This window comes from Panthera leo, chromosome D4 (assembly GCF_018350215.1).
Source record: "Panthera leo isolate Ple1 chromosome D4, P.leo_Ple1_pat1.1, whole genome shotgun sequence".
Taxonomy (NCBI): domain Eukaryota; kingdom Metazoa; phylum Chordata; class Mammalia; order Carnivora; family Felidae; genus Panthera; species Panthera leo.
Window position 1 is genome coordinate 58,954,794 of NC_056691.1, and position 19,194 is coordinate 58,973,987.

At 42.4% G+C, this 19,194-nt stretch overlaps 2 protein-coding genes across 10 annotated transcripts in view; both read right to left on the minus strand.

Moving 5' to 3' along the window:
* The window catches only part of FBXO10 (F-box protein 10), a 52,903-nt gene extending 50,987 nt beyond the window's left edge, over positions 1-1,916 (minus strand). Inside the window, exon 1 of the mRNA XM_042913586.1 lies at positions 1,886-1,916. The gene's annotated coding sequence lies outside the window, so the exon portion shown is untranslated. The remainder of the gene's footprint in view (positions 1-1,885) is intronic.
* Positions 1,917-8,181: 6,265 nt separating this feature from the next.
* On the minus strand, positions 8,182-18,299 carry TOMM5 (translocase of outer mitochondrial membrane 5). Of its 9 annotated transcripts, none has more exons than XM_042913801.1 (4): positions 18,101-18,299; positions 14,157-14,277; positions 13,694-13,826; positions 8,182-8,604 (listed from the first exon to the last, which is right to left on the minus strand). In XM_042913801.1, the coding sequence occupies exons 1-2, from the start codon at positions 18,219-18,221 to the stop codon at positions 14,243-14,245; spliced, it is 156 nt and encodes a 51-aa protein (XP_042769735.1). In that variant the 5' UTR covers positions 18,222-18,299; the 3' UTR covers positions 8,182-8,604; positions 13,694-13,826; positions 14,157-14,242. The 9 variants fall into 9 exon arrangements, with proteins under 9 accessions (XP_042769735.1, XP_042769736.1, XP_042769732.1 ...); XM_042913802.1 differs by having other exon boundaries at positions 13,694-13,839; XM_042913798.1 differs by having other exon boundaries at positions 14,099-14,277.
* Between the last annotated feature and the right edge of the window lie 895 nt (positions 18,300-19,194).

Below are 19,194 nucleotides of genomic sequence, written 5' to 3' on the forward strand. Positions count from 1 at the left end.
TGTTTCTGCTTATTCCCACTCTTCTTGGGCCTGGAACCAATACATATTTGTTAAAGGAAAGAATAAAGGAGGAAGGAATAGTATGAACGCACTGCAACTGAAAAAAAAATTGAGGGCCACCACCAGAGTACAGACACCCACAGCGAACTGGGGACTGCTTGACCACATTTTACTTAACAGCTACTTGTGCTATCATAAAAACAATTCTTCTGATAACCATGGAAACCAAAACGAAGGCACTGTGGCGAGGGTGGCTCTTTTCAGAAATAATACACAATAAGAGGCCTGAAACCAGAAAGACAAAGAAATCCAAGTGCTCCAGGCCAGAAGGAAATCCTTTCCTAAAAGCCCTGACAAAGCAGCATTTTCTTCAGTTTCCAGAGGCTTCAAGAAAGGCTCAGGGACTGCCTTGACAGATCATGAAATAATTCAGACCTCTCTATGTGCTTCTGTCTCTTGGGGTCAGCTGCTAAGGCAAAAGCTCGCTGGGAGACAGAACTTATTGTTATCATAAAATGTATTGAGAACAAGCAGAGGGAGGGAAATATATTTCATCTCTAGCTCCTAGTAGGTGTACAAGCACACAGTAGGTGCTCCATAAATACCTGGTGAATAATGAAGAATCAGGTTAGGACTAAGGGGAAGCACAGCATCTGGTTAACAGTGTGTGTTCTTTCTACCACCTAGGGCCAACAACCTGTTGGGTGCTGAGGCCTGAAGTCCTGTCCTCATTCTGGGTCCAGTTTCTCCATGTGCAAGAGGAGACAGCTGGATTAGACAGTTTCCCAGGCATCTTCCTACTCTAACAGTCAATCACTGTACTGTGCTTTTTTTGGTGGCAGCACATGCCTGGCACTTTTCTTTCCCCTCGGAGGGAATCTGATACCCATCTGCTCCAGTACATTAATGTTCCCATCCTGCCTGACTCATTTGGTAGGAACAACAGGTTCACATGCCAGTGGTAAATGAGAAGGCAAAGGGGGCCCAGAAAGAGAAACAGGGAAAGGATCCCACTTGGCCTCTTTCTTAGGAAACCAAAGCAGCACTCTTTTTAGGACTATTGGGAAACTGAAGTGCGATTATTCTAAACACCTCTCACGCGAAGCACTCTCTAGCTTACTAAATTAATTGAATAATATTTATATGAAAAGGACTATCCATTGAACATTTCTGTGCCGGACACTGTGCTAAGCTCTTTATACTGAACCTCACAGCAACCTCATGAGCTAAGTATTATTATTATCGTCTTTTAACAGATGAGGGTCTGTCTGGCTCAAGGTCAACAGCTGGTAACTGGTAGAACTAGGACTTGAACCCACGTCTAACTTACTCCAGAGTTCCGGCTCTTCCCATGGCTTTCCCACCCGTGCTCCGCCGTAGTCCTATGAGGGAGGCAGGGCAGGTGTTACCACCTTTACTTTAAAGATGGAGAAACAGACTCTCCGAGAGGCTTGCGATTTGCACAAAACACAGGGGACACTTAATAGTAGCTGCCCGGTCCCAGACCAGTGCCCCAGCATTCCTGGGAGGGGGGCTCTTCCCACCCCAAGAGTCGGCTTCTTCCTCTTGGACTTCGCTTACACACTCGCAAAACCTCAAGGCTGAAGGCAACCGAGGAGATCCACCTTTCCAGCCGGGTCGTTTTACAGGAGGGGAAAACGAAGCACTAGGCGCGGCTGAGCCTCCAGGTGCCAGCAGAGCGCGGGGCCGCGGGCGGCCTGAGGGCACCCTCTCCCGGTCCCGCCAGGGCCAGGTGCTCAGCTTCTGCCAGGACCGAGCGGCGCCGCCAGGCGCCCGGGCCGCCCCCTGCTCCGGGCCCCGGGCATCCCGGGGACGCGCGCGGAATAACTTCGCCCTCAGCCTCCGCGGGCCGGCCTTCTCTTACCTCGCCAGGAGCTCCCCGGAGCGCTCGCCCACAGCAGTCCGGGCCGCGGGAGCCGAGCCGGAGCCAGAGCCAGAGCCAGAGCCGGAGCCGGAGCCGGAGTCGGAGCCGGAGCCGGAGCCGAGCCGCAGCCGAGCCGTGAGGACTGCGGCGCTCGGCCAGGGGCGGGCGGACGCGGCGCGAGAGCCCCGCCCGGAGGCGGACAGCTGCGGGGCTCGTGCGGGCGGGCGCCGTCACGTGACGCGCGAGGCGGGGGATGCCGGGAGCCGGGCGGGCTGGCGGCCGGAGCTGGGCTCCCCGACCACCGCAGCGGACGAGCCTGGAGTCTCTGCAGGGAGGGGAGCGGGAGGGAGACGCCGGGGGCGGGTGGGTCCTCGGATGCTGCCAAGTCGAGCTTGTGGAAGGACGATTATGGCTTGTACTGCGTGGCCCCAGAGGGGCAGAAATAGAATCAGTGGGAGGAAACTGCAGGGAGGTATGCTGGGGTCAATATAAAGATTCTTCCAATCATCAGAATTATCTGTCAAGATAATGGGCTGTTCCAGGAGGTGGTGAACAACTCGGTGTGCACGCAGGAGCGGAGTTCATCCATTCAACAAACTAACCACTGGCTATGGGCCAGGCGATATATTGGGAGTATGTATTAAATTCTTATATGCATAGCGTTTAACACATGCCTGGCACATAATAAATGTTGCATAGGTGTTGTTGCTGCTGGCATTATCATGGGCACAGAAATTAACGAAGCTGATATGGCTTCTCGCCTCCTGAAGCTAAATTCTTGAGCGGTAAGGTAGACAATCACATACCATTTAAATAAACATGTATTTAAAATTATAGTTCACCGAAGGAACCCTGATTTTAAATTATGGGGCAAGGGAGGGTGGTCAGGGAAGACTTCTCAGAGGAAGGTAAGGAGATAGCCAGATCGATGAGAGGCAAGGAAAACCTCAAGGAAGGTGGGGTGGGGGAGGCAGAGGAGAGGACTGCTCTTTGGGTAAATGTAAGATGTCCAGTTCATCTGAAGCTTATTGTGTTAAAAGATAACAGTGTAAGTGAACTTAGGTAGGTTGGTGCCAGATCATGCATCACTTAGTAGGCCATGATAAAGGATTTTAAAATTTTATGTAAAAGGAAGCCACTGAAGTGGTGGAGGGTGTGGGTGGTTTGGTATCTTTTTAAAATAGGATGCTGGCTACTATGTGGATAATAGACAAAAGTAAGAGTGAAAGCAGGGAGCTTGGTTAGGACTTGGACTGCAGTAATGATAGTGAAGACAAAGAGGAATAGATTTGATGGTTTTTGGGTTTTTTTGTTTTTTTTGTTTTTTTTTGTTTTTTTTTTTTTAGGTAATCAAACCGGTTTGATGTGGGGTCATTAAGGGGATTCCTAGTCTAGCTTAATCCACTGACTGGGGCCCATGGAGGTGCTATTTATTGAAATGGTTAACTACTGTAAGGGGAACATATTTAGAGGTGGGGGGAGATTAAGAAATCAATTTTGGACTTGTTAAATTTAAGATGCTGTGTCACCAAATGAAGTGATCAAAAAGGCAGTTGGATATAGACCTCTGAATTTTATTTTATTAAAAAAAATTTTTTAAACGTTTATTCATTTTTGAGAGACAGAGACAGAGTATGAGCGGGGAAGGGGCAGAGAGAGAGGAAGACACAGAATCTGAAGCAGGCTCCAGGCTCTGAGCGGTCAGCACAGAGCCTGATGCGGGGCTCGAACTCATGAACTGTGAGATCATGACCTGAGCCGAAGTCGGACGCTCAACCAATGAGCCACCCAGACGCCCCTAGACCTCTGAATTTTAAAAAAGAATGTCAGCTACAGAAATCTAACTTGAGAATACTGTGAAAAAGAAATTATTGCACCGTATTGAGGTAATAGCTGACCCCTGTGGTCCCATTGACCTCTTTTAGTCCCTGGTTCTATAGAATGTAGTGTATAAAAAATGTATTCCATCTGTTACCACCACATGATGAATTTGGTATTACAGATTCTGGATGAGGCCCAAGTTACCATGCAGCTGCTTTCTTTTACAAATTGAAACAAAACAAAACAAAAAACACCCTTAGCCCAAAGCCAACAATTTCTTTTGAGCAAAGGCACAAAGCTGTACACACAGTAGCCAGATATAGTAGAAAGACCACTCTGATTTAGGTCAGATCAGAATAGGGGTGGTTCACAATACAATGAGCTTGATGATTTATCTAATTGATGACTGGCAAAGGTGTGACATGTTTAATACTTTGAAAAGTGTCCCATTGTATGAAACTGGCAGTCTAGATATGTGTCAATAAGCAATCAAAAGCCTGACTTTCTGGATTTGTGCCAGCCAACATTGTTTTGGTGTTTCTATAGAACAGCTAAGCCCTTCAAAAGAGTGCAACAGCAACTCCCTACAAGAGCGTGCCGTCTGCCTTTCCCAATAATGATGCAAGCCTCAGTTGCTCCGCGGAAAATGTGACTTTAGGTACTTAAATATAAGAACATTTGCAAACTGCAACTGAGTTCTCCTTTCTGATCACATCTCCTTCATGTATGCCTCTATTCTAGCACTTGCTGTCTACTGACTTCTCTCCTCTATTAGACTAGAGAGGACTTGCTCGTCTTTGCTCAACTAGCACAGTTGGTATTCATTGCAAAATGAGTAAGTAAACATGCACGATCTCTTCAGCCATGTGAGCTTTATTTACCCTGCTTTATAGAAAGTGGGGCTGACTGTGATTTGTTCAGGGTCCACATAATAGACGTGTCATCCCATTGGCTGCCCAGTTATCTGAACTCCCTACATTTGGGAATTCCCCATCTTTGAGATCTTTCACTGTAAAAGCCAAAAATCCAGTTATTTCCTCTGCTTCTCCACATGACCCAGACACTACAAATTAGATATTCCTGAACCATCAGTTGGAAGCCAGAGACAACAAAGTGGAGACTTGGCATAATTCTTTGGTGGCCATGGCAAACAGCAAGATGAAGTTCTTAGAACACTGGCTGTCAGGATAGTGCAGGGCTCTGGGTCTGTGGCTTTGGCAAGTGGTGGCATCTAATCCTCAGCAGAGGTATCTTCACTGCACTGGGTTGTACGCGGTGACCAAGTAACAAGGAGTGATGTTCCAGTTGCCTAGTCTCCAAGCCTGGTTCTCCAGGCCTCCTGGTGTTGCTAAATTACCTATAATCCTTTCAATGAATTACTTTTCTCTTTAAATCTACCCAAACTGGATTTGGGTGTTTCAAGTAAAAAAAATATGACTCATATAGTCACATAATTAAGAGCAGAACTGATGCTATAACTGAGGACTTTTAACTAATTCTAGTGTTCCTTCCAAACCAATAGACCTCTACCTCCAACAACGCATTTTTTACACTACATATTGGTGCCTCGAAACCACTCTGTTCACCATTTATCCTTTTAGTGCCAGTTGGTTAACGAATATTTCAAACGACTGCATGGTGAGGCAATTGCCAGTACAACAGTGTGAAATGTAGCTGTATCAGTCAGTACAGCTGCTTAGGTAATGTTTGTTTGTTTTGCAATTTTGTCCTTTATAGACAGAAGTGGAAAATGAAGGTACTATGACTAATATGGCTGAGAAAAAGATGAAAATTATCGGGTGTGCTTAAAGCACATCTTTAGCCTCAGTAGAATGCTTACTGGATTAAAGTCCGCTGTGTTTTATTTGTGAAGGAAACCGTTTAAGAGCGTTTCATGCAACGCTTCCAATACTGTGTTTAAAAGGCAAAGTGGTTTTGTAATGTTTTTACATCTCAGTAACAAATCTATTCAACTTTTCAAAATGTGATTTCTACGTTTTTGTGAACTTGTATAAACGTAGGCAAGTGGCACCACATAAGCATACCTGTAATACAGCACGCGTTTGGCCGTGCGTGAAGTCCATAAGACAGGGCAGGGAAAAGACCTGGTGCTTTATTTGTAATTTCCTACTGAAGCCAAGAAAACAGGTTACTGAGCGTTGTTCTTGTGTAATTTGGAACTGCAGTATATACAGTAGCCAGCAGATGTCAGGATGGGATCTCTTTCGAGAAAACAATAAACAGGAGTTTCCAAAAGAACTGAAGGTTTTCTTGTTCTTCTGTGCTCCCCACTCTTCAGTCACACTGGCCTTTTTCTTTAAACACACATGCTTTAACACTTTTTCCAAGGCTCCTCATTCTTTTATCTGGCCAATTGCTATTGATCCAGTCTTCATATGAGTAAGGCTTCCTCAGGGAGCCCTCCCCAACCCAATGGGTCAGGATTCCCCTATTTCAAGTTCTCACAGCTGCCTGCACTCCCCCCCCCACCCACCACAGCAGCTTATATAATAGGATGTGTAACTATTGATGAATTAGGTAATGTTTGCCTCCTCTGCTAGAATATAAGCCTCTTAAGGATAGGTACCATGACTGAATTCCTTTCTGTATCCCTCAGCTACCAGTGCCTGCTACTCTGTAGTTACTGAATAAATACCTGTGAATGTGAACCTCCACCAACCAAAATGGGAATATTTCTCTGAGGCCTGGACAGTGGGAATTGTCTGAAAAGTCACTAATCTTTCCACCTTCAATTCAGTAGTCATTTATTCAGCCCCTTCTTTGTAAAGATATTATGTGGGACAGAAAAATATGTGAGATAGCACTTGTATTCAGAGTCTTTTGGGGCGCCTGGGTGGCTCAGTCGGTTGAGCATCCGACTTCGGCTCAGGTCATGATCTCGCGGTCCGTGAGTTCGAGCCCCGCGTCGGGCTCTGTGCTGACCGCTCAGAGCCTGGAGCCTGTTTCAGATTCTGTGTCTCCCTCTCTCTCTGACCCTCCCCCGTCTCTCTCTGTCTCAAAAATAAATAAACGTTTAAAAAAAAAAATTTAAAAAAAAAACAAAGAGTCTTTCAGTAACCGAAAAAGACGAGAGAAAACTTTGTCCCATAGTGGCAATCCCTACTATACAGTATCCATGTTCAGATTCTTACTCATTTCCATTAAAGAGCCCTGTCTGCAACCCACCCCACCTTGGTCACAGCAGTTGAGTTCAAGAAGGAAATCTTTCTTAGCTTCCAAACCTTTATCCTAACCTGCTGGGATAGTTCCTTGACAATATGCTTTTAGCTTTTATGAACAGCGCTTAGACTCCCATTGTAGGTTTTCTCAAGGCTAAATACTTCTTTCAATCATTTCTCTTGTACCATGATTTCCGGATACCTCCAGTGCTCTCTACTCTGGCAGGTTGGCTGCTCTTGAAGTATTTGTCAGATCTGGAGACCTTAATGTTGTAATTTTACAAATGCAACCTAAAATTGCTTTCAGTTTTAGTTTTGACTCTTATTCCTAAACCAGTCCAGAATCTCAGAATTGTAAGAGGCCTTAAGGTAAACTCACTCACTGCTACCCAAAGCAGATCCTGGACCAATTAAATCACCTGGATGCTTTTAAAAAAAGTGATTTCTGACTCCATCCATAGTAATTCTGATTCAGTAGATTTTTTTGTTTAAAAGCTTCCCATGTGATTTGGTGTGTAGCCTGTTTTGGAAAGCACCTGTGCACACGATGCCTGACACTGCCTTATATAACACAGTCATTACCAGTGTTCTTTTCCACTGTACTTGAACCTCTCCTGTGGCAGGGGCCCACCACCAAGAGGTACCTGTGTATGAAAATCCTTCCAACCATTCTTAGTATGCATTCTTTGATTCCCAGGTATCTGACACACAGGGCCCATTTACTCCTAAAATTGTTACGTGAACAGAACATCAGTTCCCCATAAACATGAAGACACATTTATCCTTTTCTACCAAGAAACAAGTATTGGGGCTCCTGGGTGGCTCAGCTGGTTGGGCAACTGACTTTGGCTCAGGTCATGATCTCACAGTTGTGGGTTCGAGCCCCACGTCAGGCTGTGCTGACAGCTCAGAGCCTGGAGCCTTCTTCAGATTCTATGTCTCCCTCTCTCTCTGCCCCTTCCCTGCTTGCACACTGTCTCTAGCTCTCAAAAATAAACATTTTATATGTATATATATATACATATATGAAATATACTATTTTACCATTTTTAGACATGGATCAGGAAAAAGGAAATAAATGATATTTTGAGTCTGTATTATCTAGGGCAAAGTTTACTACAGTGCTTGCTAGCAAAAGTGAAGGTTAGCTTAAAATGGGAAAAGTAGATGTTAAACTAAATGCCTTTCCCTTCAACCCTTTACCAGCAATCATTATTTCACTAAGCTAGTAATATTTTATTAAGGGTATTTTTTTTATCTTTTGTTTCATTTCCTTGAGACCAATGAAAACAACAGTTATGAAAATTGAGCATTTATAAAACTTTAGTTGACATAAAGACTCAATAGTAAGCCTATTAAATTTTACTCAAAAGTACACTAAAATCAAATAAAAGCTGAGTTTTTACTAATGATATTAAGATGAGCAATTCATTTGTCCATTTCCTATATTTCCTTGTTTTAATTCTTTTCTATCACATTTCTAAAAACTTTTTTGTAATATTTGTTATTTTAAATTATCTATATATTGCTTCTCTGTCATCAGTTCAAATAATCAGAGGCAATGCAATCTGAATTTTGGGAAGAAAAGCATCTTATAAACTCCCATTGCTGTATGACATCCAGCAGTAGTCTCCATGATGTTTCCGCATGTCCCATAAAAATTAATCTTCAGTCTCTTGGTATCATGAACATATTTTCAATTAGCGATTTTCTTTCCTCCTAAATGAACATACAAATTGGGGGAGAATAAGTCGTGGGAGTAGGTCAAATGTGGTCCTTATCAGACCACACCATACATACTTAGCTGTGAAACCAACAAACTCTTAACATACCATCTCTTGTGCTAACAGCACATTGATGGTATTTCTCTCTTCAGAGACAAAACGAATGAAGCCTATTTTGCAGAACAGGAACTTTTATCTCCATGGAAACTGAAGGAAGGATATTTTGGGCACACAAAGAGGTGTTCAGGGCTACTGCTCCACTGTGTTCACTCCTACAGTTGCCCTTGGCAGGACTGACCCCTCTATGTTCTTCCTGTCCACCAGCTACTTCCTGCCTTTCCCTTCTTACCCAGCTTACATGCCTTGTGCATTATTTCAATCACTCCCGACCCTGTCATTTCACCTCAGCCATGTGACAAGCCCCAGCCCTAGGTGAATCCAACTCTCCACCTTCTCCGAGCCTGCCTCTGGACAGCAGAGCAGTGCTAGAGAAAAAGCCCACAGCCAGGCACTGCAAATTCATAATCCAGGATCTTAACTGGGGTACCAATTTCATCTGACAAGCTTAGCCTTTTGGCCTTTTCTAGTTAGCTTACTCTCACACTTCCTGTAACTAGTTAAAAACTTCTCCACTCTAGAGTGTGATGCTAAGTGAAATAAGCCATACAGAGAAAGACAGATACCATATGGTTTCACTCTTATATGGATCCTGAGAAACTTAACAGAAACCCATGGGGGAGGGGAAGGAAAAAAAAAAGAGGTTAGAGTGGGAGAGAGCCAAAGCATAAGAGACTGTTAAAAACTGAGAACAAACTGAGGGTTGATGGGGGGTGGGAGGGAGGGGAGGGTGGGGGATGGGTATTGAGGAGGGCACCTTTTGGGATGAGCACTGGGTGTTGTATGGAAACCAATTTGACAATAAATTTCATATATTGGAAAAAAAAAAACATTAAAAAAAAAAAAACAAAAACAAAACTTCTCCACTCTATTATTCAATGAATAATGAGTGCCTGTGAGGTACCAGGCAGTCTTCTAGATACTAAGATACTACAGTGAACGTAATAGATGAAATCCCTACTCTCATCAAGCACACACTTAATGGACACAGACAATTAACAACATAAATAAGGAAAAATATCTTAAATGCCATTAAGGAAAATAAAGAAGGGGGTTATAGAGTGCTGGAGAGGTTGTAGTTAGAAAAATGTTTTTGAAATACAATTTAACTATGGAAAAAAAGTCAATAAGTGTACAACTTGCTGGATTTTCACAAGTTGAAACATCCTATAACTTATAAAAGAGCTGGGAAAGGCCCCACTGAAAAAAATGCCATTTAAGCAGAGACCTGAGAGAAAGGGAGTGAGGCAGTTGAAAATCTAAGGGAAGAGCATTCCAGACAGGGGAAATGGCCAGTGCAAAGGCCCTGAGGTAGCAGCTTGTGAGTTTGGGGAAGCAAGGAGACCAGTGTAGCTGGAATGCAGTGAAGGATGGAAGAGTCATAAAAGACAAGATCAGAGATGTAATGAGGACCAGATTGTATAGAACCTTGTGGGCAACCAGAAGGACTGTGGTTTTTACTGAGTGACATAGAAAACCACTGGAGAATTTTAAGCAGGAGAGTCAGCAGTATCTATGCTGTAAATAGAGGAGGTCTGAGGACTGAAGCCTGAGGTATTGCAAGTTTCAGGTCAGAAATGAAGGGAAACCTACTAAAGCATTTAAAGAGTGGATGAGTGAACTAGAAAGGGTGGCAAGAAGGAAAATCAGGAAATTCGTATTATGGAAGGCCCACAAGGTGGTTATAATAATGAAATAGTGTTGAGTGCTGCAGACCGGGTGAGACAGGTCAGTGTTAACCTTGACAAGAGCAGTTTCAGAGGATCACTGGGGATGCATGCCTAACCGGAATGGGTTCAGGAGATCAACCAGAGAAAGGATATGAAAATATAGAGCACTTTACTGAGGTGTTTAACTGTGAAAGGGAACAGAGAAATGGCACAGTACATGGGGAGAGTAAGGATTCAAAAGGACTATGGTGGATGTTGTGGTGAACGACTTAGATCTCAACGTTAGGACCAAGGTACTCATTCCCCCAGCACCTTTGAGTGCTGGCTGCTGATGGCTCACAGCTGCAGTGGTGCACACATTGCCTCTGGCTGTTTTACACTACTACAGAAGAGCCGACAGCACAGAGCTCACAAAGTCTGAAGTATTTACCATTTGACCTTTAACAGAAAAAGTCTGCCAACTCCTGCTTTAGTGGCTTCTTTGATGACCGAAGCTACATGTAGAATTTATCAAGTCATCAAGTGATAGCAAAATAAAGTAAAATGTCTAGCTCACTTCCTTTCTATACTATCCACAACATTCTCTGGTACCTGATGTCATAGCTAAAGAGAGATGCTTAGCTCAAGCAAAGGAGGGGAAAAAGAAAAAAGCTCAGATTCCTATACTTGTTCTTCCTTCCAAATCTAGGCCCAATTTTGCCCATCTGTAAACTACGAACACACCGTAACTGAAATGCTAACTTCACAGAAGAATTTCAAAGAGCAGTGATAAAACAGTTTAAAAAGAAAACTTATTGGTATCAGGAAGAACACTAACCTAATTTAGGAGCAAAATTCTCAGTTCATATCCCTTATGAAACTTGTTTGTGGATTAACATTTTCTCTCAATTATCTGCATTTCTTTCTATGCTCCATTTTAAGAGTTTACAAAACTCAAATCTGCTATGGTTCTTTACTATTTCTTATCACATGTTCAAGTCAAATATATACACATGGCCAACTGTTGTCTGCTCTACTGTTTCTGAACTGTTTGTTGTAAGTATTAGTCTGCCCTCCCAAAACCAGGGAGTTTATGGCCTGAATTTTAAAAAGTCAGTCATAAAAAACTGCACCATCACTTTTCCTTTATTCTAGTCTGAACATATGCTGGAATTCAGGGTAACAATCAACATATTCCAAGAAAAGCACTTAAGGATAGAGTATGATCAACACCCATTAAAAGCCCCTAAACCTACTTATTAGCCATCAAATCTTCCAGAGTCTCAAACTCCATCTGTAAAATGGCATTAACACTGACTGTTGAAGTTTATATACAATTAGAATATAAGCATGCTATCTCACAGCATCTGAAAATATGAATGAAGCCTGCTAATGCAGTGAATGCCAGCACAAATCACTTCTAACCACCTTGTACCAAACACTAACCATTAACAATAAATAGCACTTCCCAATGGCAGGCATGGTGCTAACTGCTCCTTTTGCATTCTCTTACCTTACACTTATACACTTTGAAGTGGACAAATGTTCCTACTATGCTAATCTTACAGGTAAAGAAAATGAGGTATAGCGGTTTACTTGCTAAAAGGCATTCATCTCCTGACTGTTGGAATCAGGACTCAAAATCAGGTCTGCATGTCTTTAGAGTCAGTGATTGTGACCATGGTGCTAAATACTGCACCTCTTTAGGTCAGGAATGGACATAAATTACTAACATGAAACACAGCATCACAGGGTAAAAATACATGCTGTTCAGGTAAAGATAGTAGATTGAGCACATGCACCTACTTCCATTCCCTCCCAAAATTCCATTAAATGACAGCAAAGATTTTTGTTTTAAGCCATGAACCTAAATGAATGGAAAAAGAGAAGAGGAGATAACAGCAAAAAGAAGTTGGAAAGCGGATGGACAAGTAGTAATTAACATGGCAGACCCAAGAAAACTGAATCCTGAGTCAGCAGTAGACAAGCAAAACAAACAACTCAATTTACATCACAGAATCCTTAAAAGGTTCAGAAACTGGTATCTTCATAGACCTTTGGAAGTAGGAATGAAGGGGTAGGCACTAAAGTAAGAACTGGTTGAAGGTTTAAGTATTCAGAATGCTCTCTGCAACTTACAGTTAAGCAGCCTCTTTTCCCTAGCTCCCTCCCCAAATCAGAAGTTTACTTTCTAAAAAGGGTAAAATAGAGGGTTCTTTGGATTGTGGGATGCCAGGCAGTTATGGGCACAGGTACTGTACTCAATACAGAGACTCAGTGAGCAAATGCATACTGGACAGGAGATAAACAAGATACAAGATACAGAAACAAAAGATCCAACATGGAAAACAAGGAAAAGGAATTCCCAGGATTGTGGTAAAGGGAGATCCCAGAATGGAGCCATCCACCAGGCACAGGCGACTATAGTCCAGACTGAGACAGGTCAGAAAGCTCCAGGAAAGACTTAATCGGGAAGACGAAACAGCACACTTGATGAAACTGAACACTGTGAACAATGTAGATATATGGCAAAGAGTCTAGCTGATTCAGTTTTTAAGTTCATAGAAAATGAAGCCTCGGAAAACCCGAAAGATGTACAGGAAGGAAAACAAACATGGGCGCCTGGCTCAGTCAGTTAAGCATCTAACTCCTTCCTGGTTTTGGCTAAGGTCATCTCAGGGTCAGTGGGTTTGAGCCCTGAGTCAGGCTCCGTGCTCATGACACAAAGCCTGCTTGGAATTCTGTCTTCCTCTCTATCTGCCCTTCTCCTGCATGTGCACGCTCTCTCTCTCAAAAATAAACATTAAAAAAAGAAAACTGGCATTTAGAGTCCTCATGAAATTAATTCAAACGAAAGCACACAAATAAGTACATTGGAAGGAAGAAGAAATGAGAAAAGAGTGCTGGAGGTAAGGATAGGAAAGAGAAGTCAGTAGGCAATGTCTACAACAGAAAAATCACAAAGTACCAATGCTAACATGCTATTCAGAGACAAAAGTAAATATAGTTACCTAAATATACCAATATGGCTACCTAATTTAGTTACCTAAAAAGAGGTGAACGTAAGTTGCCTCTACAAAGAAAGTTAAGGACTGTCCTCTTCCCCTAAGAAACTTAGAGAACTATTTGACTTAAATTATAGCAATTTTTTCCTTTGGTGGAACTGTATATTCCCAGCATCAAGCAGTAATGTTGTCTTTCACAAAGACTGCTTAATAAAATAATTTCACTCTATCAGCATTAGCAAATCCTCCAGTCCAAAACAAGAGTAACTCAAATTAACGTAGTTTATAATAAACAATATTAGAGAGGTCTCACCAGTGATTGTTGGTCTGCAGCAAAAAGCAGGTTAAGAGAAATAAAATCCAATTTTTTTCTTAGTTGGTATTTTAATTAAAAATATAGACTAATGGTCCTTGGCTTAAATGTTGTTGTGGCTGTGTGCTGGCTTCTGTAAAATATAACTAATCAAAAGGAACTCTTCAACAAATATACTCCAGACAGAAGTAAAAAGGTAAACAGAAATGACTAACAAGACAGTGCTATTGCAGACATAATTCCCTTATAATTTATACTTGCTAAAAAATGGAGTTTAACATTACTTACAATTAATTATATCAACATTCACAGAGGCTGAACATCACAAGCATATGGGTGTACCATCACCACAAAATGTCTTTACTTCTCAAGCAGTTTTAAATTTTAGCTATGAAGGTCAGTTACCAGAGGCCAAACTTGTTCTTAATGAGTAGAATTTTTATGTCCATTCAGAGTCTCTTACATCTTTCGGGGCCTATTCATTTGCAGGTAGGAGTAGAAGTTGTAACCGGGTTCCTCTTATCATGCATTCACATGTGATGTTCATCTTCATATGCTATCCAGTTTCTTTAGGATAAAAGGTGCTGAAAGAAAAATAAACATCCAGAATTTCAGATCTATTAGCCCATAAGTTATATTATGGAATTTGTAAGACTGGGGGGAAAATCTTACAGATTTAGATTTAGTTCAATACATTTTTTAAGTGACTCCAGACGATGGCCTGCACAACTCAGTAAGAGACCCCCTGTCTTTCCAGTGTCATGAAGCTCTGTCTATTCTAAGTTTTTCTTACACTGTATAAAATCTTTTCTCTAGGAAGTTCTCCCTCATAGGGCCATAAAGAGTAAATTCAATCCTCTTTCAAAGGACATTTTTTCATTCTGGGTAATTTAACTATCAAAGGAACAAAACACTTGAAGAAACAAATTGGCATTTTCCACCTTTTAAAACCTATTTGAAAAAAGGCAGAAAGTGGGAGAAAACACTTAACTAGGTAATGAGGAGAGCCAGACACACATTTAGGTTCTCCCAATGATTAGCTATATATCACTTATGCAATCCAGATCACCTATGATATAGGTGAACTACTTCAGTTCAGAGAGAGAGAATGTGTGTGCACCCATGGAGTAGGAGCAGAGAGAGACTCTTAAGGAGGCTCCACGCCCAGAATGGAGCCAGAAACCTGAGCTGAAATCAAGAGCCAGATGCTTAACCGACTGAGCCAACCAGGTGCCCCAGTCCTACTTCAGTGCTTATGGGGGTCTGGTAGGATGGTACACACAGAAATGTCTAGAAAAAAAATGCTGTCATAGGGAGCTAAAGAAGTGATATTATTGTCCTGTGTAAAAGTGCTGTGGCCAAAATAAGCACACGAAAAGAAGTTTAACATTACTAGTCACTAGGAAAATGCAAATTAAAACTACAGTGACCTACCACCTCACACCTATTAGGATGGCTACAATCAAACTGTCGGCAAGGATGTGGAAAACTTGGAACCCTTGTGCACTGTTTGTGGGAATGGAAAATGGTACAACTGCTTTGGATCAGAGTATGGTGGGTCCTAGGAAATTAAAAATAGGGCTATCTGTAGACCCATGTTAGAGCAGCATTATTCACAGTAGCTAAAATGTAGAAGCAACCCGAATCCAAAAACAGATGACTGGAGAAGCAAAAATGGTATACGACGGAATATTACTCAGTCTTAAAAAGAGATTCTGACATACGCTATGACATGGAGGAACCTTAGGGACCTTACGTGAAGTGAAATAAGCCATTTACAAAAAGACAAATACTGTATGATTCCACTTATGAGATCCTTAAAGAGATGTCAAAATCATAGAGACAAAGCTTCAGTTTTACAAGATAAAGAGTTCTAGAGATGGATGGTGATGGTTGTACAACATTATGCATGTATTCAATACCACTAAACTACACACTTAAAAATATTTAAGATGATAAATTTTACCACAATAAATTAAATTTTTTAAAAAAGGGGAGGAGGCTGTGTGGCCAAAAGAGCTGCCAGAAGTATCTTCTCAATACCCGTAACGAAAGTAATAAAACATATTGTTAATATTAAACTGAAGATATTGAGATCTGTTGAAGGCTGACAAAGTTGGCAATATTCCCGGGTATCTCTACTAATTCTTATCAGACAAAACTGAAACATCCATCAGGTGAATGGATAAAAATGTGGCATATCCACACAATGGAATGTTATTTGGCAATAAAAAGGAAGGAAATACTAATACACGCTACAATATGGATGAACTTTGAAAACATCATGGAAAATGAAATAAGCTAGACACAAAAAGTCACGTATTCTACAATTCCATTGGTATGAAATGTCCAGAATAGGCAAATCCATAAACATGGAAAGTAGATTAGTGGCTGCTAAGGGAAAGGGAAAGGGGAAAATAGTGAACAGTTAATGGGCATGGAGTTCACTTTAGAGTTAAAATGTTCTAAAATGGATCGTAGTGATGATTGCAAACTCTGACCATGCTAAGAACCATTCATTATACACTTTATTTTTTAAATTGCTTTTATTTTAAAGTATAATTGACATACAGTATCCCTATTAGTTTCAGGTGTACATCAAAGTGATTCACAATAACTCTGGTTACCACAAGAAATTATTATAGTATTATTCTCTATGCTGTACATTGCACCCCTGTGACTTCTTTTATAACTGGAAGTTTGTACCTTTTAATCCCCTCCCCCTATTTTGTCTATTCCCCACCCTATTCCCCACTGGCAACCACCAGTTTGTCTATTTATGAGTCTGTTTCTGTTTTGTTTGTTCATTTGGTTTTTTAAATGCTTAGTTGTTTTTGAGAGAGTGAGCACAAGCAGGGGAAGGGCAGAGAGAGAGGGGGACAGAGGATTCAAAGCAGGCTCTGTGGACAGCAGAGAGCCTGATGTGGGTTTGAACTCACAAACTGCGAGACCACGACCTGAGCCAAAGTCAGATGCTTAACTGACTGAGCCGCCCAGGTGCCCTGTTCATTTGTTTTCAAAGATTCCATATATAAGTGGAATCATGGCATTCATCCTTCTCTGATTTCACTTAGCATAATAACCTATAGGTTGGTTGCAAATGGCAAGGTTTCATTTTTATGGCTAAGTAATATTCCACTGTATATACACATCTTCTTTATCCATTTATTGGTAGACACTTAGGTTGAACTGTACACTTTAAATGGGTGAACCATATATTATGAAGTACATCTCAATTTTAAAAGTGGCAATGTGGAACAGTATTCTGTAAGTTTTTTAAAAGAAAACCAATTCATATCAGATACAAAGGTGACTGAAAAGAAGCAAGTATTTTACTGGCAGCTAAGTCAACAAAAAAAAGGTAAGAGGAGAAAGTTGGGAGTTGCAAAAAGCTGTTGGAGGAGGACGACTTGGGAGTTTCTATTCAGCAGGGCTCCCTCTCCTGGGGAAGCAGAGTAGTAGCATAGTCAGTAAAGGGTTACCAGGCTTCAGGAGCTCTGGCCTAGGCCAACGTGAGCCTTCTACAGGGTGACATTGGAATGCCTTCATCCCTGCCAGCAATACACAGCAAGGTGCAATGAAGAGTACTGAACTGAGAACGGGGTATGTGTGTGTGAGCAAATAACTTTTGAGAGGCGTATCAATAAAACTACAGAAGTGACCTACAAAGCCCAGATCTAATATTCAGCGTGCCTTTAACGCTGATGTTTTGCGTTAAGACCCCCTTTGAAGGGTGAGTTCTCACTTGCAAAAGGGATATATAGAATCTTTGGCCCGGCCTCCTTCACAGCGCTGTCAAACAAGTTTCTGCCAAACATAAATTCAGATAAGCCTTCAGGTATTATTATTAATGCTATAAACTCCTATCCTTTTATTCTCATTCCTTAAAAAACAAAACAAAACACCGCAATTATTTATTTCACCCTGTGTATTAACAAGCAAAACTTCTTGTATTTCAGAGATCAGCACTGAAGGGAGGAAACCTGGTAGTAGGAGCTCTGGATTCTAGACCAAGATCATTCACTGAATCGCTGAGTGACCTTGAGCCAGCCATTTCTCTGCTCTGGATCTCCGTTTCTGTCGACAAAACGTGGGAGCAGCTAAGGAATGGGGGGGGGGGTATAATCCCTTGAGACTCTTTCAATTCAAGCTCTCCTAAGGCAGGGCGAAGCTGGACGATAACCCTCGCAGTCCGGACCACCGCGTGCACTTCTGTACCCAGACCCCGACCCGCAGACCCTAAGCCACGCATGCGCCCGCCACTCTCGACGCGCAAGTCCCACGCTCCCTGCGACCGCCCAGCTCACTCCGCTCAAGAGCCCCCAAGGACTATAGGACCACAGTTAGGTGGGTGGTGTCCGCGAGCTTCCCGCTAGTCTCACGGCCGCAGCCTGGAAGGACACTCACTGACTCGCAGCAGGGCCACGTAGATGAGGAAGTTCCGTATGGAGGAGATCACATCCTCGCGCATCTTCCGTTTCATCTCCTCGGGGTCCAGCTTCGGCGCGAGGCCCTCGATTCGGAACATGCCGGCTTTCCTTTTTGCACTACCAGCTACCACGTTCTGCTTCTCTCAGCGACTGCCCGGCACCCGGAACTCTGTCCTATCCCATTTCCTGTTCCCGCCCCTTCGTTTTCGCGCGCGGCGACGGGAGGTTGCGAGGGACAATCCTCGTTCGGACAGCGAGGTTCTGCAGGGGGCTGTCTGAAGGGGGCGGTCGCAGTCTTAGGGAGAAGTCCCCCTGGCTGTTTACACCTTCGTCTTGAGCTGGGCGCGCCACACCGCAAAGTGCCTTTACACCTCAGAGGGGCCAAGCACGTAGATACCACTATAAATAATAATAATTACCGTTCTACGCCGTGAACTGGATATTAAAACCTTCATTTCCTAGATGAGAAAACTAAAGCACAGAAAGCTTTAAAAACAACTTGCCTCCAAATACTTTAAAATACCTTAGAGGCGAAAAAAGTGTTGAGGAGGGAAAATGAAACGGTATTAGCAAAACGTTGTAAATTGCTTAAGCTTGTGATTAACATATTGTTTTAATTTAGTCCATTTTGAGTATGTTTGAAATTTTTCATAAGTTAAAACAAAAAGATGAAGATGATGACACTTGCTTGAGATTACACAACTAGTGAATGCAGTAGGTTTTTTTTTTTTTTTAATATTTATTTATTTTGGGGAGACAGAGAGATAGAGTGCAAGCAGGCAAGGGGTAGAGGGAGAGAGACACAGAATCTGAAGCAGGCTCGGAGCTCCAAGCTGTCAGCACATAGCCCTACGCGGGGCTGGAACCCACCAAGCACGGGATCATGACCTGGGCCGAAGACGGTCGCCTGACCAACTGAGCCACCCAAGCACCCCAATGCAGTAGGTTTTTTAAATAAATGTTATTGTCATCCCCATTTTATTATTCACACATTTATTTTTAAAAATGAGCTCTAGGTCCAACCTGGGGCTTAAACTCTGGACCCTAAGATCAAGAGTCACATGCTGTACT

Coding starts and splice junctions, on each gene's coding strand:
- TOMM5 (XM_042913799.1), bottom strand. CDS start 18,221: ATGTTCCGAATCGAGGGCCTCGCGCCGAAGCTGGACCCCGAGGAGATG. Junction 14,278..18,100: donor CGTGGCCCTGCTGCGAGTCA/GTGAGTGTCCTT, acceptor TTTTTCTTTCAG/CACCTTTTATCCTAAAGAAA.